Source organism: Prionailurus bengalensis, chromosome D1 (assembly GCF_016509475.1).
Source record: "Prionailurus bengalensis isolate Pbe53 chromosome D1, Fcat_Pben_1.1_paternal_pri, whole genome shotgun sequence".
Taxonomy (NCBI): domain Eukaryota; kingdom Metazoa; phylum Chordata; class Mammalia; order Carnivora; family Felidae; genus Prionailurus; species Prionailurus bengalensis.
Genome location: NC_057346.1, coordinates 56,339,333 through 56,367,308, shown reverse-complemented (window position 1 = coordinate 56,367,308; position 27,976 = coordinate 56,339,333). Strand labels below are relative to the sequence as shown.

At 36.1% G+C, this 27,976-nt stretch overlaps 1 protein-coding gene across 2 annotated transcripts in view; it reads left to right on the top strand.

Moving 5' to 3' along the window:
• The window catches only part of UVRAG (UV radiation resistance associated), a 297,500-nt gene that overhangs the window by 116,431 nt on the left and 153,093 nt on the right, over positions 1-27,976 (top strand). For both annotated transcript variants that reach the window (XM_043580203.1, XM_043580204.1), the window contains one exon: positions 15,974-16,079. In XM_043580203.1, the coding sequence (XP_043436138.1) occupies positions 15,974-16,079 (106 nt within the window). The remainder of the gene's footprint in view (positions 1-15,973; positions 16,080-27,976) is intronic.

The window sequence follows — 27,976 nt, the reverse complement described above, 5'->3', positions numbered from 1 at the left end:
GCCAAACAGCACTTTTGTGCACATACGTTTTATACTGCGTTGGTACCATGGTTTCACCAATTGAAACAGTCTGTTTGGTATATCATATAAGGTTAGTGGAGAAACACTTGGAATTAGAGGCATTCTAGATTATGCATGCTGGTCTTGCTTCTGATTACTGAAGTCTTTTCATGGGATAGTTTTTAACTGACTCTCTGAGGTATGTTATGTCAGTAATTATATCATTTGCAAATGGTAACAGTTTTTTTTGTCTTTTATTTTCTAAGGGTATACCTCTCATTTCTTATAACTTCTTAAGTTGGCTAAGTCTTCCATAGTGAGCATTCTGTTGTAACATATCAGCTCATCCCCAGACTTAGTAGTTTAAGACAATTTATTATCCTCAGATCCTCACAGTTCTGTGGGATGACTTGAGCTTAGCTTGGGTGGTTTTTACTTGGGGCCTTTCAAGTAGTTGCAGTCAAATGGCAACAGTGGGCAGAGTCAGCTGAAGATTCAGCTGGATTGGACATATGGACATTTCTGATGCCTTTAGTTGGGATGGCTGGACAGTGGAGAGTGGCCAGCCTTATCTCTGTCTTTTCCTCTAAGCAGCTTCTTCCCCACACGGCCAGCTTGGGTTTCCTCACATAAGGCATTCTCAGGGTAGTCAGATTTCTTAGCTGGAGGCTGGTTGCCTGCAGAAGGACTGTTCAGAGACAGGGAATAGAAGTTTGTAGGCCAATTATTGGCTATGCCTAGAACTAGCACAGGGTCACTTCTGTATGTGGTATATTGTATACCGTATATTGTATTGTATTTGACTGTGTCAAAACAGTTTCAGGGCCTGCCTAGATTCAAGGAATAGAGAAATATATTCCACCTCTTGGTAGGGAAATACTAAAGCAACATTGCAGAAAACCGTGTAGGGTGGGAGATATTTTTGTGGCCATACACAGAAAATTTAATTTACCTCAGAGGGTATCTGTTATATGCTGACAGTTTACCATTGGATATCATGTATATTAGAGTTTTCTGATAGGTTCCTTTTATCAGGTAAGAATGTTTCTATGCATAGTAACTAAGGATTTTACTCAGTAATAGCCTAGCTTTTTTTCTTTGTTCTATTAATACAGTGAGTACACAGACTTACTGATGTTAAACCTTCTATATAATCCTGGGATAAATTTTGCTCGCTTATGATATATTTTTTAACACAGTACTAAGGTTAGATTTCCTAATGTTTTATTTAATATTTATTATTATTATTAATCAATTCAATTCTTTATAAATGAGGCAGGCATATAGTTTTTTTGTGTTCTTGTCCAAGTTAAAACTGGTAAGAGCTACTGTGAAGTGAGAGGCTCTCTGTATTTTCCCATGGTTTGAAACAATTTATATAATTTCTATTTAGGTGGTAGTTCTCACCCATAAAACTATCAGGGCCTATGCTCCCTCCACTTCCCTTTGATTATCTTTCTAATTTCTTTGTGGTTATTGATCTATTTATGTTTCAACCTCTTGTTGAAGCAACTTGGTAATTTATGGTTTTCTAGATAATCATTTACTTTTGCTAGGTTTTTTAGTTTGTTGGCATAAAGTTGTATGTAGTATTCCTTTTAATTTTTAAAAATCTTATTGTAGTTTGTCTCCTTTCTTGTTTCTAATTCTGAAGTACTTTTGTATGTGCTTCCTCAAGTATGTTTATTGTACAATGAATATATTTTAAATTAAACTTGCATTTTAGCACATGGATGGTATTATGAAAAAATCTGGGAATGATTTAGCCTGCTCTTATGCCAAATGTGGTTCTTCTTGCCTGAAATGAATTATTCGAGATGTAAATTGGAAATCTGAACAGTTGATTATTGTTCTATAACTGTTGCTTCATCAGTGTTGTTTGTTTTTGAGAGCACATCTTAGTTAGACCTGACACACTCATTATCACATGCCTTCACACCACCTAACTTTCCTCGGTAGAACTTTCCCACCCACGATGCTACCATTTACTTTTCCATGAGAGTGTTAATTTCATAAGTAGTAATAGTGTTCTCTCTTATTTGATGCCATTGCTGTGAGACTGTGTGTTCTTCTCAACTATGTGTATGGTCTAGACGGAGGAATGTAGAAGCAGGCTTTAGGGTAGATTTCTGGTCTTTTGGGAAACTATCATATTTAATAAACCCATCAACAAGTATTTGAGTGATTCCCATGTGTCCAAGACTGCTGTAGGTGCTGTGGAAATGCAAAAGATTTCTCAGGCATTTAAAGTCCACGGTAACTTGGCTCTGATCACCCTTCCCAGACTGCCTTTCATGACACTGCCCTCATGCTCTCTTTGCTTTAGCATACCACCCACTTCCTGTTCTGAGCTTACAGTGCAGTCTGCTCCTTTAAGGATTTTGAAAAGTTATTCCACAGCCCTAACTGGCTGTTCTCTTGTATACAGTTGTCCTACCTACCTTTCCTTTAAACAGAAGCTTAAGTCCTTCTCCTTTAGTGAACCATTCACAAGAACAAGTTGTCTCAGACTAATGTCTCCATTTTGGAAAGGTAATTAGATTTGTAGATCCAGGCAGTAACTCTAATAAGGTGTGTGACAGCTAGGTAATGAAACCTTTAGGACCAAAATGAAGAAGTATAAGCTAGATGATATTAAAAATAGGAAGATTTGTAACTGCTTAATGACTTACTATCAGTCTAGAGGGAAATTTTTTTTTTAATTTTATTTTAATTTTTTGCTACTATGAACAATGCTGCTCTAAGCATTCGTGTCAAGTTTGTGTGTGTGTGTGTGTGTGTGTGTGTGTGTGTGTGTGTTTATTTTTGAAAGAGAGAGAGAGAATGGGAGACACAGAATCCGAAGCAGGCTACAGGCTCTGAGCTGTCAGCACAGAGCCCGACACGGGGCTTGAACTCACAGACTGCGAGATCATGACCCGAGCCGACGTCAGACACTTAACTGACTGAGCCATCCAGGCGTCCCTAGAGGGAAATTTCTAATGGCATGACATAGGGCTCTGTTTTTTTATCTAGTCTTGTTCAGCATGTCCATTCATTCAGTAATTTACTTGCCTGATGTTCACTGAATACTGTATGTTGGAAACTGTGCAGTATGCTGGGGATACAATGGTGAATGGTTCTTCCCTTAAGGATATTACAATCTAAGCATTTGAACAGAGGTATAGAAAACATATGCAAAGTTAAAAAAAAAAAACTTAGAAAGCCAATGCAATGGTAATATGGAGCTTATAGAAATAGTAATTACTTTGTGTAACAGAATCAGTATATAAGAAGATCTCTAGGGACTGGAAGGTAGAATATATATTCAGCCCATCTTAAATTTCAAGATGAAATTTAATTGGGGTAGAGATATAGCCTTATACTGTACTTGAGTCCCAAAACCAACTGTATGAGAAGAAGGCATGACATATGGGCACAGCCTGAGCAAAAAAAGATGCAAAACTTTTCATCAGTAATCAAATCAATGTTAATAATCAGTGGAACGTGATTGCCAGAAAAATTGGGACTATGTTGATAGACACTTAGTATCTAGAATGAGAAACGATAGACCTTCTTTGTTCCAGGCAGACATATTTGAATTCCTTTGTACCTTTATAAAAACCACTCTTTAAGAGGAATTTGACAATCAGAAATTTGTATTCTAGTATTATGTGGTTTACAAACTTTAAAGAAATGTTCTCAAGGTAGTTTTCCAGGAATCTTTCTATGCTTGATACACATGAAAGAAAACATGAGTAAATTTGTCAGTCAACATTTCATACAATCTAAGGAAAACAGAATCAGAAGAAATCTTAAAATAGTTTTCTGTTATTTATTGAGTGTCTCCTGTGCTTTGAGGGTTTAAGTGTCCTGTGCTTTGGGGCTCCTCCTTATTACTGAGGGAAAGAAGAGAAATAATAGGTATTGAAGGTCTGTACCAGGTACTGTGAAGACTCATATGAAGAGCAACAAACACTAATAAGATATAGTTCTGTGTTTTCAAGGCATATGGAATCCAGTGGTGGAGGGAAAGGCAGTAAATAGATTATTACAACATGATGTGAACTCTAGATAGAGCCATGCTTCCAGAGTTAAGAAGACCACAACTCAGATAAGGGTATAGCCTTACCAGATATTAACTATTAAGTATTCCTGGGCTTTTACTTGAGTTTTTCCTCTTCTAGAGGAATTTTGGGGTCTGTTTGTACGGGGAAGAGGGAGGGAGAGAGAGAGATATCTCTTTCTCTTCTTGTAAAGCTACTAATCCCATCAGATTTGGATCTCACCCTTATGACCTCACTGTTAACCTTAATTACTCCTAAAAGTCCAATCTCCACATACTGTCACTTTTGGGGTTAGGGCTTCAACATATAAATTTTACAGGGACACAATTCAGTCTGTAGCACCAGGTTATCTCCTTTCTGATTAACTCAAAGTCAGTGGATTTAGGACTTTAATTATATCCTCCAAATACCTTCACCTTATAAAGTAGCATAATCTCAGGACTGATATTCTATCATATTCACAAGGCCTGCTAACATGCAAAGGGAGGGGATTATACTAGGCAAGTATACAAGGAGGCAGGAATCTGGGGGGGCATCTTAGAATTCTTCCTACCACAAAGGTAATAGGGTAGAAAGCAGCAGCAGATTTAGATCAGGTATGAGGACTATTGTGAGTAGAATGATAGAAAGAACACACAACAACCTGGTGTGGTAGGAGCACTAAACTGGGACCTGTGTATTTGTCAGTTTCAACCAAACCAATGTATCTGAGAAAAAAAGGACTTTGGAAACTAAAAAATTATTTAACATGTAAAGTATTACTGATATTGAGGTTTGTTGGGGAGCTGATGGCAAGACTAGCTTAGGAATGATAGGTTTATGGGTAGAAGGTCAGTAGCAGTGAAGACCCCTGGGCTTTGGAGTTAGACCTGGTTTTGAATTCTGATTCTGGCTCTTACTAGCTTCTCACGTGTAGAGTGAGAATGTATGAAGTTTATGGATTGTTATGAAGGTTAAATAGAATATTACATTTCAGGTTTTTAGCCCAGTGCCTGCCACATAGTAAGCACTAAATAAATGTTTGTTCAGTCAGTTATTTATGAAATATATACTATGTGCCAGACACTCATTTTGGCCCCCAGCGTTGTAAGAAATATTAATATTATTGTGCCTGAGCTAGATTTTATTTGACTTTGAATTTCTAGGCCAAAACAATTGAGTTTTAATCTGTATATAAATAGCTACGTTTATACATTCCATAGTATCAAGCAAAGAGTAACGTCTAATCATAGAATTTCAGAATTTGTGATCACTTGGTTTTACATATGGTCCTGGTTTTTCTGTGTAAAGAGCTCTAATTTGCCTGTAGTCATCCTTGTTATTATCATTTTTTAATGTTTATTTATTTATTTGGGGGGTGGGGAGAGAGAGAACATGCATGTGTGCATGAGAGTCAGAGAGGGACAGAGAGAATCCCCAGTAGGCTCTGTGCTCTCAGTGCAGAGCCTGACACAGGGCTTGATCTCACACACTGTGAAATCATGAGCCAAAATCAAGAGCTGGGGTGCCACCCATGCATGCCCATTTTAATTACCGAGACGCTAAAGAGTTGGAAGGTCTCCTGGACCCCATTTCATTGTTTTGATTTTTTTATAGTACACTACTGAAAAGTGTTTTGGGAAGAGTATTCCCATGGCAGTGTTCCAAATGGATTAAGGAGGGCAGAGATCGGAAAGAGGGAGGGAGGCCTTTTTTTTTTTTTTTTAATGCTGAACTGGGGTGCCTATAGTGGGAATAATGAAAAGGACATAACGGAGGTAAGAACATTGGGGAAGAATCAATAGATTTAGGTACCGAATAGAGAGGTGAGACAGCAGAAAAGCAAGTACTAGTGTAATGTGATTTCGCTGCCAGTTAACACTTCCAGAGCTCTGTGGTGATTCATGACCATCATGGTGTCTAGATTTCTTTGACTAGAATTCTAAAAAGAAGAAGTTTTGAAATTGTATTGAGTGTGGAAAAAATTACAGGTCACAGCCTTACCAGTCACCAGAAATGCACTTTATCATCAATGGAAGGTGCTATAAACATGATTAGAAGCACGTATATGCTAACTGTCTTTAGGTGTATTACATAATGATAGGAATTCTGTAGACAATCAACCTTTAGTTGTTAGCCTAGGATATCTAAAACATTTGTGTCTGTAGAGATGAAGAAAAGTGGTTAGGTAGGTATAGCTGCATTAGATAGCACTAATCTTTTAAGTTACAGGTTTGTAGATTGTAATATTTCTAGTTGTCTCTAAGGGAATATAATCGTAGGTATGCATCAGAGCCTCTGTAATTGCAGTGTAAACATGAACTGGTTTATCTCTGTTAGTCTGTGAGAAGTAAGTGGAGTGCTGGATGGGCCCTTTTGCTGGTTGGAGCAAAGTCTTGAGTCTCTGTATCCTGTTTGTCCTCTTTCACTCGGAAGATTGTTGGCAGGTTGCAACACGCATAACGATGTATGTGAGATCAAGCTCTGGATATAGCTCTATAAGGCAAGCAAGCATTCTGGAGACTGTTTGGGCAGATAAACTGCAATGACTACTGACCAAATGACAGGGTTACCTTTGGTACAAAGGAGAGAGTAGAATTGAGAAGAACAAGAGTAGAAACTGAAAAACCAGTCAGGAGGGTATTAGCTAGATGAAGGTTGATGGTGACAGAGGACTTGGAGAAAGGTGAACAGAGTCGAAATGGCTTTAATCAAGTCCTTGTTGGCTAAATCTGTAGATGCCATCTAAGCCTTAGGTTACTTGATGTTATGATAGTGATCAGTCTTCCCCGAGGTGTTCTGTTCCTTTGACTGTTGTAACACCAACTCTCCCAGCTGTCCTATTTATCTAGATATTCTGGGTCAGAATTTTTGGCAGCTTTTTATTTATTTTTTCTAATCCCTTAAATATTGATGTTCCTCGGGATTCTGTTCTAGGCTCTGTTCTCTTTCATTCTCACAGTCTTCCAGAATGATCTCATTCACTCTCATAGCGTTAATAACCATCTGTGTGCTAATGATTGCCACATTTTTGTCTCTGGCCAAGATCTGTCTCCTAAGCTCCAGATCCTTATATTCAAGTAATATTCAACACCTCCTCTTGGATATTGCACAGGCACCTCAAAGAAAGTAGAATTTCTTTCAAACTGCTCATTCTGTATTCCCCATCTCAATAAATAACATCACCATTTCCTGATTCCCCAAGCCGTATACCAGCTATCATTTTTTTTACTTTTTCCTTTGCGGTATAATCTATATACAATAAAATGCAGAGAATTTAAGTGTACAGTCTGATGAGTTTTGACAAATGTACACACCCACGTTGTCATCATTCAGTCATGTTATAGAGTATATTTTCTTGTCCAAAAGTTCCTTTATACCCCTTTGCCAATCGTTCTTACACATTCACTTCCACCACTGGCTGAGTTAAACCCTTTTCTTATTGCCTCTTCATTATTAGCTTTTCCTGTTCTTAAACTTCTTTTAAATGGAATCATATGGTGTACTCTTTGGTTTCTGACTTTTTTTATTCAACATACAATTCCTGAAATTTATCCATATTGTTGTATAGATCAGCAGTTTATTTTATTGCTGAGTGGTATTTCTGTGCATATTACCACAATTTACTTATGCATTATCTTGTTGATGAACATTTGAGTTGTTTCTACTTTTTGGCTGTTCTGAATAAAGCTGCTAAGAAATATCCTTACAAAAGTCTTACAATGTTGGGACGCCTGGGTCGCTCAGTCGGTTGGGCATCCAACTTCGGCTTAGGTCATGATCTCGTGGTCCTTGAGTTTAAACCCGTCAGGCCTGTGCTGACAGCTCCGAGCCTGGTGCCTGCTTCTGATTCTGTGTCTCCCTCTCTGCCACTCCCCCTGCTCACTCACTCACGCACTCACTCACTCACTCACTCACACACTTTTTCTCTCAAAAATAAACATTAAAAAAATTTAAAAAAGAAAACAAACGTCTTACAGTGTATCTGGGAGTGGGGTTACCTTCTCATATACTAGGTGTGTATTTAATTGATTAGAAATTGCCAGTTCTCCAAGGTAGTTACACAGTTTTACAGTCCTACTAGAAATGTTTGAAACTCCCAGCTTTTCTACTCCTTGCCATCATTTGGTATCATCAGTTTTGTAAATTCTAGCCATTATAGTGGGCTTCTACTGGCATATCAGTTTTTAATTTAAATTTTATTTTAATTTAGAGAGAGAGTGCAAACAGAAGGGGGAGAAAGAGAGAGACAGAGAGAGAGAGAGGGAATATCCCAAGCAGATCCCATGCTCAGCGCAGAGCCTGATGTGGCGCTCGATCCCATGACCTGGGTACGTGACCTGAGCCAAAATCAAGAGTCAGATGCCCAACCAACTGAGCCACCCAGGCACCCCGATTTTAATTTTAATTTTTAATTCTGTGATGACTAGTGAAACACCATTTCATGTTTATTGGCCATTCTTACATCCTTTGTGAAGTGTTTGTTCAAATATTTTGATAATATTTATTGGGTTGTTTGTTTATTGTTGATTTGTAGGAATTTTTTGTATATTATGGATACAAGTCCTTGGTCAGATAGATCTCTATATCTGTATGTTTGTATCTATATCTATGTCTATATCTATGTATCTATCTATTGAGCATTTTTTTTACTACTCTGTGTCTTGATTTTTCATTTTCTCAATAATGCCTGGTAAAGAGTAGAAGTTTCAAATTTTGCTAAAATATATTAGGTTTTTATTTTATGGATGGTGCCTTTTGTTTCCTGTTTAGGAAATCTTTGCCTAAACCAAGGTCATGAATATATTTTTCTACATGTTATTCTAGAATCTTTATAGTTTGAGGTTTTACATTTAGTCTTTGCTCTATATCAATTTCACTTTTGTGTATGATGTGAGGTAGAGATTGAGGTTTAGTTTTTCCGTGTCGCTATCCAATTATTTCAGTGTCATTTGTTGACAAAGCTTGTCTTTCTCTAATCAAAAAGTAAATTGATAAAAATGCTGGGGCACCTGGGTGGCTCAGTCGGTTGAGCCTCCGACTTCAGCTCAGGTCATGATCTCACAGCTTGTGAATTCGAGCCCCGCGTCAGACTCTGTGCTGACAGCTAGGAGCCTGGAGCCTGCTTCAGATTCTGTGCCTCCCTCTCTCTCTGCCCCAACCCACTCACATTCTGTCTCTGTCTCTCTCAAAAATAAATAAACATTAAAAAATTAAAAAATAAATAAAAATGCTGATCATCTAAAAAAAGGAAATTGATTTTATATAATGGGTCAATTTCTGTAATCTGAATTCTAATTCATTGATCTGTTTGTTTAGACTTCTACAATACTACTGCTTTATAAACTAGAGCTTTGTGAGAGGTCATAAAATCTGGTAGTGTAAGCTCCAACTTTGTTTCTTTTTTCAACACTTTCTTGACTATCCTAGGATTTTTATATTTTTGTATCAATTTTAAAATCACCTTGTCAGTTGAAAAAAAAAAGACTGCAAGGCTTTGGTTGGGATTGCATTGACTCTATAGATTAATTTAGCGGAGACTAACAATACTGAGTCTTGTAACCCGTGTGATTGTTATATGTCTCCATTAGTTAGGTGTTTTTCTCAGGAGTGTTTTACAGTTTTCAGTGCACAGGTCTTTCACATCTTCCATTAGACTTACCTAGTTATTTGTTGATAATGATATTAAAAATACCATTAAATTTTTGTATATTAATCTGGAATCATGCAATCTTGCTAAAATTATCAGTTTAATTACAGATTCTTTGGCTTTTTATATGTGTACAATTATTGCATCCATGAAGAGACGTTTTTGCTTCTTCCTTTCCTATATTTATGATTTTTTAAATTGCCTTATTGCAATGGTTTGGACCTTGATTACAGTGTTGAATTAGAGTGGTGAAAAGCGGGTATCTCTCCTTGGTCCTGTTCTTAAGTATAACATTAGCTTAGATGTTTTTTGTGTAAGTTCCATTTTTGCATTAGCTGTAGATTTTTTAAATAAATTCTTCACCAGAGGAAACTCTTTTTTCCTTAGTTTGTTGAAGGTTTTTTTTGTTTTTAATCATTAACAGGTATTGAATTGTATCAAGTGCTTTTTGGGGGGCATCTTCTGAGATAGCCATATGATTTTTCTTCATTATTTTTGTCACTGTTGGTTTTCAAATGGTAAACTAACCTTGTACTCTTCACATAAACCTATACGATCAAGATGTGTCTTACCCTTTTCATACATTGCTAGAGTGGATTTGCTAACTTTTTGTTAATGATTTTTTCAGTTATGTTCATGTGTGAGTTTTGTCTGTAGTTTTCTTGTCATCTTCTTGTCATGTTTTGGTATGAGGGTTATACTGGCCTCATAAAATAAATTGAAAAGTGTTTCTTCTTCTTTGAAAGATTTTGTTAAAACTAGTATAGCACGGGGGGGGGGGGGGGTGTGTGCCTGGGTAGCTCAGTCGGGTAAGCATTCGACTCTTGGTTTTGGCTCAAGTCATGATCTCATGGTTCATGAATTCAAGCCCCACATTGGGCTCTGCACTGCATGTGGAGCCTGCTTGGGATTTGCTCTCTCTCCCGCTCTCTCTGTCTCCAAAAAACAAAGCAAAGCAAAGCAAACAAAACAAAACAAAACAAAACCCATTGTATAACCCCAGTGAAGCCATCTGAACCTAGAGCTTTCTACTTGAGAGTGGTTTTAATTACAAGCTTAGTTTATTTAATTGATAATGGCAATTCAGTTTTTCTAATTTATTTGTTTTGTAAACTTGTGATTTTTTTAAAGCAATTTGACTACGTCATCTAAGTTTTCGTATTTATTGGCATATTGCTCATAATTTCCATTAATTCTCCTTTGAATGTCTATAAGATCTAGTGATGTCTTTGCTGGTATTCTTGATGTTGGTAATTTGTTTTCAGGCATCATTTTTTATTACTCCTTCTTTCTCACTTTTCACGTCTACACTATCCCTCCTGTTACTATTTTAATTTAGAAAGATGCCTAAACTTTTCCTAGGAAGGCTGTAATAACCACACACTAGCCTTCCTGTTTCCAGCCTTGTTTCTGTGTCCCATTTACCTTATTACAGGAAGAAAGATCTTTCTAAAGTGCAAATGTAATTAAATCTTTTCCAGCTTAAAACTTTGTTTTCCACTACCCTCAGAAAAATAATCGGCGCTCTTTCATATGGAATGCAAAGCCATCAACGATAATGTCTGTGTCTCTCAATAGATTCCTGTCTTTTCTTATATTTCCTTTGCCTTTTGTGTCTCTTCCTGCAGGCCACAGGGAACTATGCCGCCTTTCTAGGTGTTCTAATTGGTCCTTCTTCACCTTAAAATGGAATGCAGCATTTCAGATGTGATATGATCAACACTAAGTAAACAAAAATGGTCTCCTAACTTCTTTACTGAAATGATTGATAATATTTTGGTTGTTGTGGTCTCGGTATTATTTATTTGTTATAATGCCTTTCATTCAGTAGATTTTTACATTCACAACACTATCTAACCCCAAAACATTATTTTAAAGCCCAGTTTCAACCTTACTGTTATCTCAAAGCATATTAATAGGAGCATTTATTTGCTCTAACTAGAATACCTATCAGATAGTTACTTAGTCCCTCCTCCTCATACCTGTGATAGTGAATTTATTTCAGCTTGGCAGTATTAGTGTTGGTATTGACCTGTCACCAGATGACTAGATGATATGTGTTTCGGTCTTTATAGTATTATTTCATAGTTTGCAAAATCAAGATGCATTCCTCTGACACTGGCTAGCTGGTTTGGAAGTAAAGCAGTTGTTTCTTTTCTTGTCAGTCCTTCATCTCCTCACCCCCAGGGGAATCAGGATGCCCCACATTATGTTTAAAAGCCTAAACACATCAAACTTTTGTTCTTCTGTTGGATTTGAAAGGGGGACATTATTAGCTCTGTCTTGATGTAGCAGGGGCTCTGAAAGTCTATTTGGATAACACTGAAGATTGGAGGAAATGTGACTCTGTCTGTGTGTTTTAAGCCCCTAAGGTAAGATCAGAAAGCGTCTGGGGCAGTGAGAGCCAAATAGTTGAAGTCATACATTAATTATGGTCATGAATCATTTTTATTTTTAAAGTCTTTACCATTTGACAAGGTTGTTTGCATAGTACCAGTGAGTTTCAGGCAGCGTTTTCCCCCTTTTAAAGTAACAGGCTATTTTGTTGATTTCTGCTCTGAATTGGTAATGCCTATTATTATCAGAATTCTGATAACATTTTTAGTAAAAATTGCACATTTCCTTACCTAAGTGAGTGGTCTTTATTTGATTTTTGTTTTGAATATAATATTTAAAAATTTTAAATACAGAAAACTATCTCCTTAATCTCTCAATCCCCCACTGATATCAGTAAAAAATAGTCACATCTTAGGACTGAGCTTTTATATTCAGGAGTTAGTTGCCGTTCAGTTCGCAAATATATACTGAGTGCCTCCTTTGTGCCACATCCTGTGCTAAGCACTGGGAATGTATTTGAAAATGAGAGGTCCCCCCCCCCAAAAGATCTAATAAGGAAATAAACAGTTGCTATAAAATATAGTTCTGTAATCTTTGTTAGTGGTATTTATATACATGATGCTGCAGATTTCTATAGAAAGGAGTGCCTGTACCTGTCTGGAATAGTTCAGAAAGGTCTTTGAAGAAGAGGTTGTGTTTGAGCTGCCTCTTTAATGGACTCAAGACTGTCCTTATCTGTTAAGAGGTAGGGAAGACTTACAGGCGGATAGATCAGCTCACTCAAAGTTACAAACAAGAAATGGTATGGTGTGTTTAGGGAATTGTCGGTGGTTTGGTTTTGTTGGAACTGAGCTCGCAAGGTAAGGAATATCAGGAAATAATGCTGCAGATGTTTGCTGGGACCGCATTACAAGGGGCCTTTCCTTGCTTTTAAATTTCTTTAGAGCAAACTTTGTAAGAGAGTATTACTATCAAAAGAGTGTATACACATACACTCCCAGAGCAAGAGGCAATAGGATGGAATATAACCTCTATTGGAGGAGCTTTGAGGAAGTTGCTTGTATAACCGATCTTATTAGCAACCTAGCACTAATAAGAGTTGCTCCTTTAGATGACCTAAGAAATCCTCAATAACTGTCAGGCAGTTTCTGAAAGTGCAAAATACGTCATGAATATTTTTAGTGCATAGTGTCATCATCATCATAATGTTGGCAGAGGTATTGATGCCATCAAATCCCTAATGAAATTAACCTTGTATATAGGATATCTTTCAGATTGGGATTGTTGAGTAATTTTTAAAAACTGAGGTAAAACTTGCGTACAGTAAAATGTGTAGATCTTAAGTTTAAATTCCGTGTATAACTGTGTACCCTCATCCCAGTAAAGATATATAGGATATTTCCATCACCTCAGAAAGTTACTTTGCCCCACCCCCACCCCCGTTCTCTACCAGTCAATTCCACCCCACATGGACAACCAGCGACTCTTGATTTCTGTCACTATGGATTGCTTTTACCTGTTCTTGAACTATGTATAAATGGAGTCATACAGTATACTTTTTGTTACTGGCTTTTTCACTCAACATCATTGTTGTTGACATTCATTCATATTGTTGTGTATATATCAATGGTGTGTTCCTTTTTATTGATGAATGGAATTTCATGATTATACCTCAATTTGTTAATTGATTCTCCTGTTTGATGGACATTTGCATTGTTTTCTATGAATATTCTTATACAAATCATTGTGTAGACATACGTTTTTATATTTCTTGAGTAAATGCTTAGGAGTAGAAATACTGGGCCATAGGTTAGATGGCTGTTAAACTTTATTAGAAACTATTTTCCAAATGATAGTACTCTTTTACACTTTGCCAGCAATGGATGCAAGTTCCAGTTGCTCCACATCCTTGTTAGTAATAGATGTTGTCATTTAAATTTTTTTTAGCGCTTATTTATTTTTGAGAAAGATACAAAGAGCATGAGTGGGGAAGGGGCAGAGAGAGAGGGAGACACAGAATCCCAAGCAGGCTCCAGGCTATGGGCTGTCAGCACAGAGCCCAGTGCAGGGTGAGATCATGACCTGAGCTGAAGTTGGACACCTAACCGACTGAGCCACCCAGGCGCCCCAATGTTCATTTTAATTTTAGCTATTCTAATAGATGTGGAATGTATCTCGTTGTGATTTTAATTTGCATTTTTATGATGACTAAGATGTTGAATACCTTTTCTTGTACTTTTTGGCCACTCTTGTATCACCTTTTGTGAAGCATTTTACCTTTTTGCCCATTTTTAACTGGATTGTCTCTTTGTGACTGATTTATAAGAGTTTTTTATGTACTCCAGACGCAGTCCTTGGTCAGATAGATGTTTTGCAAGTATTTTCTCTCACTCTGTGGACTGGTTATCATTTCTTAATGGCATCTTTAGACAAGCAGACATTTTTTATTATTGTGAAGTCCAATTTATCCATTTTTAATTTTATGGTTAGTGCTTTTCATGCCTTATCTATGAAATCTTTGCCTCTTCTAAGGTTGTAAGAGATTCTCTATGTTTCTTCTACAAGTTTTATGATTTTAGTTTTTATGTTTTCTATGCTGTCCTTGAATTAATCTTTTGAATGTACTGTGAGGTAGGGAATGAAATTAATTTTTCCCCCTATGTTTGTCCAATGTTCCAGCACCATTTGTTTTAAAAAATTTCTTGTCTCCGTTAATTTGCCTGGATTCCTTTGTCCAAAATCAATTGGCCATATATGTGTAGCTCTATATCTTTATATATAATCTTTATGCTGTTCCATTGATCTATTTTTTGATCCTTATGCCAGTAGCATATTGTTTTGATTATATAGTTTTATTTTTTTAAGTTTATCTTGGTTTATCTCTTCTAGATTCTTTGTTTTTCTGTATAGATTATAGTAGCAATACACTTCTTAATTTCTTCCAAAGAACCAAAGCCTGTTGAGATTGTGATTGTGATTGTGAAACTATTGACCCATATATAGAAATACCACTGAATTTTTTTGTATGTTGACCTTGTATCCTGTGACCTTATTAGTTCTAGTAGTTGTTTTGTAGATTTCTAGTGATTCTCTATATGAAAATCATGTCATCTAAAAATATAGTTTGACCATTTTTAATATGTATGTGTATAAGAAATATATAAGCTATATTTGAAGACCAAGAGACAAAGAAAAACACAAACCCATAATGTAAGCAAAAAAGAAAAATAGTTTCTGATTTTTTTCAATGTTCCTTGTTTCAAAGTGGCTGCTGCTTTAAATTAGTCTTTTTAACTGGGATTATTGTTAATTCTTTTTTTCTTTGTGGATACCCATAAGTAATATTCAGGTTTGTCATCATTGATGTTCTCCTGGTGACTTTAGCAATCCACTTAATTTCCTTGGGCGTCAGCTTTCACATTTTTAACATGATGGGATTCAACCAGATTATTTTCTCTCTAAAGTGTCTTCCAGACTCCTGTGAGTTCACCATTTTAACTCTCAATATATCAGAGGCAGGCAGGCATAGAAAGGGTGTTTTGTTTTTTTTTTTAAGTTTCTTTACTTATTGTATCATTCCTCCGTGTGCATGCAAGTGGGGAAGGGACAGAGAGAGGGGGGGAGAGAGAAGGAGAGAGAGAATCCCAAGTGGGCTCCATGCTGACAGCACAGACTTGGGGCTTGATCTCCTGAACCATGAGATCATGACCTGAGCTGAAGTTAAGAGTTGGATGTTTAACTGACTGAGCCACCTAGATGCCCTGAAAGGGTGTTTTAAGGGCACATTGTAATTCCTGTTATTTCATTACAGGTATGCTAGGGAATTATGAAATGATCAGTTTGAGTTCATTACTAATTCTGTTTATCCTGGAAGGTTTGTCCTCATTTTGTTCCATTTATGTCTCTGTGTTGAGAGTTTATAGTTAACTCACTTGAATTTTTCTCTAACTTTTATTTCTAGGCTTCATAGAGCCCAGTGTGCGATTAAACAGACTCAGGTAACTGTTCAGAAAATTGGAAAGGAAATTGAAGAAAAGCTAAGACTCACATCTACAAGCAATGAGTTGGTAGGTTTATATATATATTTATTGTTTAGACTCCTTGATTGCTAAATGTGATCATCATATTCTTCTTGTGTTAATTAATTTTTTTCCAAAAAGCTTTATTTAGGTATTTTTTCTTTTAATGTTTCACTGAGACTTATGTTGGCATTTAAATATTGGAAAACACTTTCCCATCTCTTAATGGAACATGCAAAAAAAAAAAAAAAAGGACCTGCCTTTTCTGCTAGATGAAACTTTAGATGACATACAATTACTTAGAAAATAATTAAAAGCTATTTTATTAATGTCTTACTAATGTGAACTCTAGACACAGACTATAGCTGCCAAAAGAAAAAACAAAAACCTTTAGGGACTAATCTCTGCTTAAAAGATGAACTTAAAATTATTTGGAGTAAACTTAATAGGCTGGTTTATGGACAGTGTTCTCTTTGGGGAAAGATTCCTTTGATGAGGCATTTCCAAAGAAATAGAAATTCCAACCCAAATGGACAGATTCAAGATATTAGTGTAATTTGGGGTTGCTCTAGACTCTTTCCTAAATTAATTATTTTTAAAAATACTAATTTTGGAATAAAGATTCTGTCTTTGAGCAGAATAGCGGGTATAACTAATAAATTGAACTTTTCTCGAAATGAAACCCCATGGCTATGGACAGCTTTTGATGATATCTGTGCTCAAATTAAGTCCTAACTAAAAAACTTTGAGTTGTTTTTTTGTTTTGTTTTGTTTTTACTAACTCATTTTCACAGAGAGGCAGTATCTTCCAGTTGTCATTTATAGCGTATCAACTTAGGAAAAGACCTTTTTATCTCCAAACAAAAGTTCCATATCATCTTGAAGATTTGCCCAAGATAATAGTTTAATAGATGAACTATAGAAAAGCGATGCAATTAACCACTTACACGGACCTTCTCTCTCATGGACTTTGAAGTTAATGGATGATACTGTATTTAAACTATATGAAATTGCTGATTTTGACCTATAAATGGCAGTTTCATATAATTCAACCTAATATATAAAATGACTAGTGCTGTACCTGGCACATAGCAGGCACACAAAATATGGCAGCTGCAATAACTATAGTAGTAATATTTATTCATATGACTTTTCTTGCCTATGGAAAATCTTCCATTTTGGAGAAGCTGTTAAACCACGTCTTGTTTTAACTTAGGCTCAGTCAAGGAAGAAATTCCAGACCACAAACATATTGGAAAAGGAGAAAAAAACAGATAATTTTAATCCTTTCTGTAATGTACAGAAATGCCACATTTTTAGAACCTTTGTCTGAGGAGAAATTGCTAGGGTTTTTTTCTTTCTTTCTTATTTTCGTCTCCCCAAGGCAAGACTGGGAAATTACTTACTCCATTAAATGACAGCATATGTTTTGTCTCAGTATGAAAAAATGTATGTTTAATCCTATTTTTCTAAAATATAAGTGGTGACACATAGAGCAAGGTGATAGAATGTGTGAGTTTGAAGAGGTCAGGTTCAGAGGTTCACTTTGTGTTTTTACGCTGCCTGGTCAACATAGAAGAGAATCATTGATTTTTGAACTAAAAGTGAACCTAGAAATCATCTACTTCCTGTATAACCCCACTAAAGCCAACCTTCCTCAGCACACTCAACCCCCTTCCCCATTTTATTTTTCTCCTATTATTACCCCTTAACATGCTATATACTTTGCATATGTACTTTGTCTCTCCAAACTCTATGAGGGTAGGGATTTTTGTCTGTTTTTCTTCACTGCTGTATTCACCATGTCTAGAAAAGTGTTTGACACATAGTAAGTGCTCAATAAATATTGAATTTAGGAATGAATCTAGCATGTTAAATGACAAAATTCAGCCAAGAAAATTTGAATTTCTATGTGCTTTTTCAAATGACACAGGAATCAATTGGGCAATACCTTATCTAGCAAGTTAAATTGTACAAAATGGAAGGTTTTTATAGAAGGAGGGTGGGGTGAGAAAGTTATTAGCAAAAGAAGAAGATTGTTCCAGGCAAGGCCTGCCTCCTTGGGGAAAAGCCAAGTGTCTTATCATGCAGATTGCCTCATCTTTTTTGTGGGGATACAGAGGGCCTAAGGGTCAGACTCATTGGCAAAGACTGAAAAATTCCTAGCTGGCCATTTCTAGAGGAGGTTGAAATGCAGTTAGATTTCATAGTAAGTACCAGTTTGGGAACTCGATCTAAGTGACACCATTCTGGGCCTGAAAATTTTCTTTCTTTCTTTTTTGGAAGCAACTTTCCCATAATCATTTCACAAGTAGAGGCAAATTTTGGTTTACTTGTCTTCTTTCGGGCAGTAATGCCATGTACTTGTTAATTTTCTACTTTGAGATTCACCTGTAGCAAATTAGAAACTTTACTGTTACCTTTTTTCCTCATTCCCTTTCTAAATCCCCAAGGTCATCATACTCCAACCCAGACAATTTCAATTTTTAAGAATTGACTTTAATTTTAGCCTAAGTATAGTCAGTCAGAAGGTGTATTTGATGCTGAAAGAAATCAGATTACTTTGGGGGTCCCTGGGTGGCTCATTCGGTTAAGCATCTGACCTCGGCTCAGGTCATGACCTCACAGTTTGTGGGTTTGAGCCCCTCATTGGGCTCTGTGCTGACAGTTCAGAGCCTGGAGCCTGCTTCAGATTCTGTGTCTCCCTCTTTCTCTCTGCCCCTCCCCCACTAGTGCTCTGTCTCTCTCTGTCTTTCAAAAATAAATAAATGTTAAAAAACAGTAAAAAAAAGAAATCAGAGTACTTTGTAAGATCAAGTGTAACTTTCTCTGTTATAAGAACTTGAGTTCATACTTGATGGCTTTTAAAAGATTTAGCATCTTCTCAAACTACATCAATGGCTAACGTATCTTTTTGACATTTATTTGTTTCTTACGAAATTTCTGCTGTTGTCATCTTAAACTTTGCTCATATGTTTTGCATTTTGTCAAATGCCTTTCCTATATCCATTGATAATTGTATTTTTGTTTTTCTGTTTTCTCATATCATGGTGGTGGAATACATTGATGTTTGAATGTTAATCCAACTTTGCATTCCTGGGGAAAGCCCCTCTTGTTCATGAGGAAATATTTTTTATATGTATTGCCAGATTCAATTTGCTAAAATATTTAAAGGATTTTTGCATCTCCATTCATTAAGGATATTGGTCTGGTCTGTAGTTTCTTTTCTTAGAATCTCTTTGTCTGGTTTTGTTGTCAGGGTGATGTTGGCTACAACCCAGTGAGTTGGGAGGTGCTTTTTCTTCTGTTTTCTGGAAGAATAGGTGTAGAATTGGAATTATTTTTTAAGTGTATGGTAGAATTTACCAGTGAAGCTATCTGGACATGGAATTTTCTTTTTTTTTTTTTTTTTAATTTTTTTTTTCAACGTTTATTTATTTTTGGGACAGAGAGAGACAGAGCATGAACGGGGGAGGGGCAGAGAGAGAGGAAGACACAGAATCGGAAGCAGGCTCCAGGCTCTGAGCCATCAGCCCAGAGCCTGACGCGGGGCTCGAACTCACGGACCGCGAGATCGTGACCTGGCTGAAGTCGGACGCTTAACTGACTGCGCCACCCAGGCGCCCCTGGACATGGAATTTTCTTTGCGTGTTTTGAACTAGGAATTTAGTTCTTTCATATTTGGGGGTTATTGAAGTTATCTCCTTGGGTGAGCTTCAGTTTAGTAGCTTACATTTTTCAAGGATTTGTCTATTTCATCTAAGAGGTTATTCTCTTTAATTTTAGCTGTTCTTGAGGGTGTATAGTGTTTTCTTAGTTTGTAACGCATTTCTATGGCAGACATTTTTCATATCTTTATTGGTCACTTGTGTATTCTTTAGGAAGTGTAAGTTTAAGTATTTTTGCCCATAAAAAAATAAACTATTTATATTTGCAGAAAATTTGCAAAGATAGTTCAGAATGTTTCCATATAACTTTCATCCAGTTTCCCCTAATATTAACCTCTTCTATAACCATGTTACATTTAACATTGTACAACATCAAACTAAGAAGCTAACATTGATATGTTACCATTAACTGTGGGCTTTATTCAGGTTTCACCAGTGTTTCCACTAATGTCTTTTTAAAAAATAACTAGATTTTATTTTATAACAGTAGTAGATTTATAGAATTATGACAAAGATAGTAGAAAGTGTATACCCTACCGCCAGTTTCTCCTGTTATTAACATTTTACCTTAATGATATATTTATTATAAGTAATGAACCTATACTGATAAATCAGCATTAACTAAAATCCATGCTTTCTTCAAATTTCCTTAATTTTTACCTAATGTTCTTTTCTGTTCCAGAATCCCATGAAGAAAACCATATTACATTTAGTAGTCCTGCTTCCTTAGACTCTTCTTGGTTGTGAAAATTTCTCAGACTTTCATTGTTTTTAATGATTTTGACAGTTTTGAGGAAAACTAGACAGGTATTTTATAGAATATCCTGTGATTGGGATTTGTCTGTTGTTTTGCCATGATTAGCCTGGATTCCCTGTTCCAGTATCCAGCCCAGGATACCACATTGTCTTCCTAGGCTTCTCTGATCTATGACAGTTTCTCATTCCTTCCTGCATTTAAATCGCCATTACTAATCCCTGTTGATACTTACCTTAATCACTACTTGCTTAAGGTGGTGTTCCCTAGGTTTATCCACTGTACTCTCCTTTGGAGTATTGTTTCCATACTCTTAATTTTTTGAAAGCAAGATACTATGTCCAGCCTATACTCCAGTAGAGGGGACTTAGACTCCACCTTCTGAGGGAAGACTGCCTACATATGTTATTTAGAATTCTTTGTGGGGAAGATTTGTCCTGCCCCATTTATTTACTTATTCATCAGTATGGACTTTTATATATTTATCTTATCCTTTAGGTTATAATCAAATACTGTGTTATTTATTTTCTTGCTCACCTTGTGACATTGAGAGCTCTTTCAGGTTGGCTCCTATGTCCTTTTGACACGACTCTCTTTTTTATTTGTGTGCTTTTTAAAGCACTTTTAAAATTTCTGGCACTGTATGATCCAGGCTCATCTTGTCTTTCTCCTGTTTCAACCCTGAATGAGCCATTTTTGCAAGGAGTCCTGTTCCTTCCGTTAGATAATGGTATTTAGAAACAAGATCTGGGTACTGGGTATGCTTGTGGCTACTGGGTTGTAACTGCTTCTAGGTCCTCGCAGTGGACAGAGCTGGTATACACAAGTATCTATATGTGTATTAAACCAAACATGACTTTGTACTGATACATTCAACTCTAACAGCACAGAGTTCATTCTTCTACCTCAGTTTGTTTATTTGTAGTATCTTTATTTCTGTTAGTGAGAAACCTAACTCCCATTATCTGTAATTTAGTTCCTTATTTTTTCACTCCTAGTATACATGTAAGTAGTTTCATGTTTTTTCCCCTTATTTTTTAATGGGATTTCTGTCTTGTGTTAAGGTTTGAGAGAGGAGAGGGGAACAGAGAAGGAGGAAGAGGGAGGGGGAGAGAGTGTGTGTATACATATACTTTTGCATGTGTGTTTGGATTTTTCTTTTTTTTGGACACAAGTCCTTTTTTTTGATATGCATGCTGGGAATATTTTCTTACATTCTGTGGCTTGCCTTTTCATGTTCTTAATCATGCTTTCTAAAGAGCAAAAATTTATAAGTTTAGTGAAATATAGTGTGTTTTTTAATGTTATTTTATCGGTAGGGCTTTTTGTTTTCTTTATAGGGAATCTTGGACTAACCTAAAATCATATAAATTTCTTTAGTGGTTTTTTTTTTTTTTTCCTAGAAGTTTTGTAGTTTTGGGCTTGACGTTTAGACCTATGATCCATTTCAAACTAGTTTTTTTTGTATGAGTTAATAAGTGAGGTAATTTTTTTCTATATGAATATGCAGCTGATTTACCATCATTTGTTGAAGAATCTTTTCTTTACTAATTTAATTGTTTTGAAGTGTCTTTCTAAAGTCAGTTGACTAAATATGTGTTCATCTATTTCTGGATTTTCTGTTTGCTCCACTGATCTATATGTCTACCTTTCACCAATATCAAATTCTACTATTATAGATCCCTTGTTTTAAAACCATATACGGTAAGTCCTCCAACTTTGTTCTTGTTATCAAAATTCCTGTGGGTTTTCTAGGTTCTTTGTATTTCCAAGTGATTCAAGGATCAATTTGTCCATTTCTACAAAAAAAAAAAAAAAAGTCCTGTTGCAATTTTGATAAAGATTTGTAGATCAATTTGTGGAGAATTGCCATCTTAGCAACAACAGGTTCTCCACTCCATGAACAGGGCATATATTTCTTTCATTTAGATTTTTCTTTAATTCTTTCAATATCTTGAGAGATTTTGGACATCTTTTGTTAGAGCTGTTCCTACGTATTTTATGGGAGTTTTGGGGGTGCATTCTTGCAAATGGAATTGTTTTTGAATTTTTGTTTCTCATCTGTTTGTTGCTAGTATAAAAAATATAGTTCCTTTTAATTTATTAACCTAGTATCTTGTAGCCTTGTTATATTAATTTTTTAGTTCTTGTAGTTATTTTGTGTATTTATTGGGATTTTCTATGTAAACACTCATACCTGCAAACTTGGACTGCTTTGTGTGCTTTTTATTATTTACTTTTTGTGACTTATTTCAATAGCTAGAATGTACAGTACAATATTGAATAAAGGTGATGCAAGGGGAAATCCTTGTTCCCGATCGTAGGGGGAAATGAGTCATCCTTTCTTAATTAAACATAATGATAGTAATGCCCTTTATTGGTGTTAGGAAGTTCCCTCCTACTCCCAGTTTCTGAGAGTTTTTATCATGAATGGATGTTGAATATTGTCAGATGCTTTTTCTGCATCTATTGAAATGACCGTGTGATTTTTCTCCTTAATTCTGCATACTTTAATTTCAGATGTTTAACATTACATTTCTGGAATAACTCTGAATTGGTTACAGTATATACTCTTTTTTGTGTCTTGATAGATTTGATCTGGAAATAATTTAAGGGTTTTTTTGCTATATTTATTAGGGATACTGGAGCACAATGTTTTAAATTACTTTATCAGATTGGTATTAGGATTATGGTAGCCTGGTAAAATTAGTTGAGCACTATTTATTTTTCCTATTCCATCTTGGCTAGAAGCAGAAGTCCCTGCTTTTAATATTTTTAATATTTTCTAGTGCTCTGCTGAGATTTTGTATCTTTTTATTCATTGTGAGAGTATTTTCCTTTTGTAGTACTTGGCTGAGATTTCATATCTGTTGATTCATTGTAAGGATATTTTACTTTTTCTCACTCAGCATATTTTTAATAGTGGCTTTAAAGACTTTGTATGAGAATTCTAACATCTGGGTCATCTCAGGGTTGCCATATGTGGGTTGTCTTTTTCCTGGAGAGTGAGTCCTATTTTCCTGGCTGTTCATATATGGGGTAATACTACAGATTATCCTGGACAATGTGAATATAATTTTGTGGATTCTCTGGATTTTGTTACTTTCTTCTGAAGAATATCAATTTTTTATTTAAAAAAAAATTTTTTTTAACATTTATTTATTTTTGAGACAGAGACAGACCATGAGTGAGGGAGGGGCAGAGAGAGAGGGAGACACAGAATCGAAGTAGGCTCCAGGCTCTGAGCTGTCAGTACCGTAGCCCGACATGGGGCTTGAACTCACGAACTGCAAGATCATGACCTGAGCTGAAGTCAGAAGCTTAACTAACTGAGCCACCGAGGCACCCCACAATGTTATTTTAGCAGGTAGTTACTTGGTTAAATTCAAGCTGTCATGCTTGCAGTGGACATTGGCTCAGATTTCATTTAGTTCAGTACTTTTACCCTTACTCACAGCTGCTTTCTGTTTTGCCTCATGCATATGTTGTTTATGATTCAGAGGTTCAGGTTGAATTTAAACAGAATCTGGGGTGCCCATTCTCTTGCTTCCTCCATTCTGATTGCCTGATCTCTTTCCCCTGGCTCTTCTGGCTAGAAAGATAGCGGTCTTTCATTGGAGTTTGACTGCAGTCACCCTCAGGACAAAGCTACAGAAAAGGGGAAATTCACTCTGTATGTTGGTTGCTTGCATCAGGCTCTGAATCTCTCCAAAATTTACCTGTCACTGATCAATCTCCAGAATTCTCATGTAGCAGCTTTTTGTATTTTATCTGGAGCCTGTAGCTATTATTTAATCAGAGGACCAGTTTCTTAGGTGCTCATTCTCTTAACAGCAGAAGTAGAACTTGTATATGTTTTATTATTATATATCTTTTGCTTTATCTTCCTAGCTGGATCTGGGTTCTAGGTCTGATATTGCCACTGTGTCTATGAAGTTAATAAATTGGATTATTTTCTTTTTTGTTAATGTTTATTTATTTATTTAAAGTTTATTTAATTTTGTGGGAGAGAGAGTGTGCATGCACGTGCATGAGAAGGGGAGGAGCAGGGAGAGAAGGGTGGACAGAGGATCTGAAGCAGGCTCTGCGCTGAAGACAGCCCAATCTGGGGCTTGAACATATGAACCATGAAATCATGATCTGAGCTGAAGTCAGCGCTTAACCAACTGAGCCACCCAAGTGCCCCTGGATTAAGTATTTTCTAAGGAAATTTTTTTCCCTTTTTTGGTGGTTGAGTAGCTGTAAGTGCAATAGAAACAACCTAGCAATGACATTTAAAAGTAAATTTGTTCCCATAGCACAACTGCCATAGTTCTAAAACTTTTTTTTTTCCAGATTGTTAATTATTTCCAGGTTTTGTGGGAAAACGAATATAGATGAGTGTGCCCTAATCTACCATGCTCAAACTTTTTAGTCTCAAGACTTCTTTATACTCTTAAAAATTATCAAGACCTCAGAGAACTTAGTGTGTACCTGTTGGTGATGCCTAGGTTAATAAAAGACAGATGGATTCTCACATTTATTTCGGCAATCAGGCTGTGAGGATACCACAAATCTTAGAGACTCTGGAAAGCTCCACCGTACAGTTATGAGAAAATGAGAATGAAAAAGGGAGATAACAGCTTAGTAGTATTATGAAAATATTTTTGATCTCACAGACTCTGAAATGGTCTCAGAAACTCTCGTGGTTTCCTGGACCATGCTTTGAGAACATTTCGCCTCAGGCTTTTTAGCTCCAATGTGATCTAAAGAAAATTGTTTCCTTTAGTATGTCATTTACAAATTAGTCTGTCATTCTGAAATGAATCTTTTAACGTTGCCTGTCATTGTCTTTGTAAATAGGAATGTGTGTGCTTGCAAATAGTGGAATCTACCTGTGATTTTCAGATCAGATACATGTTGTATAAAAACACTAAGATCCAATGAATACTTACCCATTGGAGATGCACATGTGACATTAACTAGGAGTAAACAGATAAATAGAACACAGAAACCCATTAGCAGATACTTATAGAACATTAAGGTCTTTGAGCACTTGTGTTAGATGAGTTAGAAAAGAAGCAGAACCAGATCCCACTTGGTCAGGTTTGTTTACTCCTCTCGTCAGAAATTAGAGCCAACCATCCTGGTATTGAATGACTTGATACAGTTCTGTAAATGGGCCAGTTTCTGCACATGGACCATAACACAAACACACTGTAAACATGCCTTCCTGTATTAGTTTAGTATTTAGATTAACTTGTACCCTTGGTGCTTTGATTCTAGAAAATATTCCCTATTTGAGTGTGTACCCTGGAATAGAGCAGATTAACCCTCTGTGTAGGCATATCTATAAAAAGTTGCTTCACTTTTTTTCTGTTGTTTCTTTTTTCCTCTGCCCAGGTAGAATTCGGTTTACATATTTTGTGGAAAAATGCAAGTTACAAAAATTGAACACTTAACTTCTTTGTAAAAAAAGGACTGTTTCCTAAGAATTTATGTATTTTTTCTCTCAGTGATATAAAAACACCCTAGCCTGTCATGATCATACTTTTGAATTATTAAAGAAATCCAAATTGTTTCTTGGTTCCTTTTTCTTTAATGATAAACAACCACACTGTCGTTGGTCTTTGTTTTTACATTTGGTTGACAGGGCAAAATGGCTTTTATCTCCATTAGACCCAAACTCTTAGAAAGCAGACACCATTTCTCATTCATTTAGGAGCACATAGTATGCCCTTCATAAATGTTTGCTTTGTTCGAGAAAAATTGCTTAGGAATGTTTCATATTTCATAGAGTTTTCCAGTCAAATATAATAATGATGATTGGAAATAAGCTGTTCTGCTTGTTTTCTTGGCTTGAATGTCTTTAACAGATGATCATGCCATCTGTTTAGAATCAATGTTTCAGAGATGAGGAAGAAAGCATTTTGGGTGAGAAACGATAGCCATAAAGTACTTTACACGCAACTGCCAGATCATTTTCCATGCCCATTGCTTCAACAAGGCGATACCATTACTCATCTCACTGAGTGCCCTTGCTTCTTCATTATCTTTGAATCAAATAGAGATGCTGACTTTATCTTTTAAAGTTATCTACCAGCTTGGTAAAGCTATTCAGTTTATTTAATGAATAGTTTTTTTTTTCTCATTACAATTTTAATTAGTACATATCTTAGGAAGGAGATAAGAATTTACTAGGTACAGCCAAATATTACTATTGGGTTAAGATTTTATGGAAAATCATGAGAAGCATATTATTGACACTGTTGATAAAGAGCAGGAGAGGGGCACCTGGGTGGCTTAGTCGGTTCAGTGTCCCACTTCGGCTCAGGTCATGATCTCTTGGTTTGTGAGTTCAAGCCCTGAGTCAGGCTCTCTGTTGACAGCTCAGAGCCTGGAGCCTGCTTTGGATTTGGTGTCTCCCTCTCTCTCTGCCCCTCCCCCACTGACGCTGTCCCTATCTCTCATAAATAAACTTAAAAAATTTTTTTTAATTAAAAAAAATAATTAAAAAAGAGCAGGAGAGAAGGGCACATACATTCATAGCACAGTAATTGTGTGTGAATACAAATGTGCAAGTACATGTATGTTCATTGTGGGGGCAGGATTTCAGATTTTATCTGGAGGCAAATTCTGGTTTCCAAAGGTATTTGGATTAAAAGGGAGGCTGAGTAAAGTTTAGAGTGTGGCTTCATAGGTTTAAGTAGGAACTATTTTAATAGAAAGATAAGTTCACAAACTTACCTATTTAGCAAACTTAGTTGTATCTCTGGTAGAATGTGTCTGGGATGTGTTTTATTAAATGAACATTCAGTAAAATTGGCTTTTTTGAGGTATAGTTCTATCACTTTTTTAAAAATAAGCTTTATTTTTTAGAGTAGTTTTAGGTTTATAGAAAAATTGTACAGAAACTATTTCCTTCTTCTCCCAGCTTTTTTTGTCCTTAACATCTCATGTACAATTGTTGAATCAATGTGAACACAATATTAATATTAGTACAATACAATATTATTAACTTAAGTCCGTAGTTTACCATAGGTTTACTCTATGTTGTACAGTTGTCTGGATTTGGCAAATGCACAATGTCATGTATCCACCATTACAGTATCATGCAGTGTAATTTCACTACTTAAAAATCCCCTGGGCTCTACCTGTTCATCCTTTTCCCCCTCCCTCAGGAACCCCTGGCAACTACTGATCTTTTTACTGTCTCCATAGTTTTGCCTTTTCCAGGAACGTCATATAGTTGGGATCATACAGTATGTAGCTTTTTCTGATTGGCAACATGCATTTAAGGTTCCTCCATGACTTTTCTTAGCTTGATAGCTTATTTCTTTTTATTGCTGAGTAATACTCCATTGTATGGATATACCACAGTTTAACTGTTGACCTATTGAAGTTCATCTGGAAGTTTGGGCAATTATGAAGAAAGGTGCTATAGACATTCATGTGTAGATTTTTGCGGGCACGTAAGTTTTCAAGTCATCTGGGTAAATATCCAGAAGCATGATTGCTGGGTCATATAGTAATCCTGTGTTTAG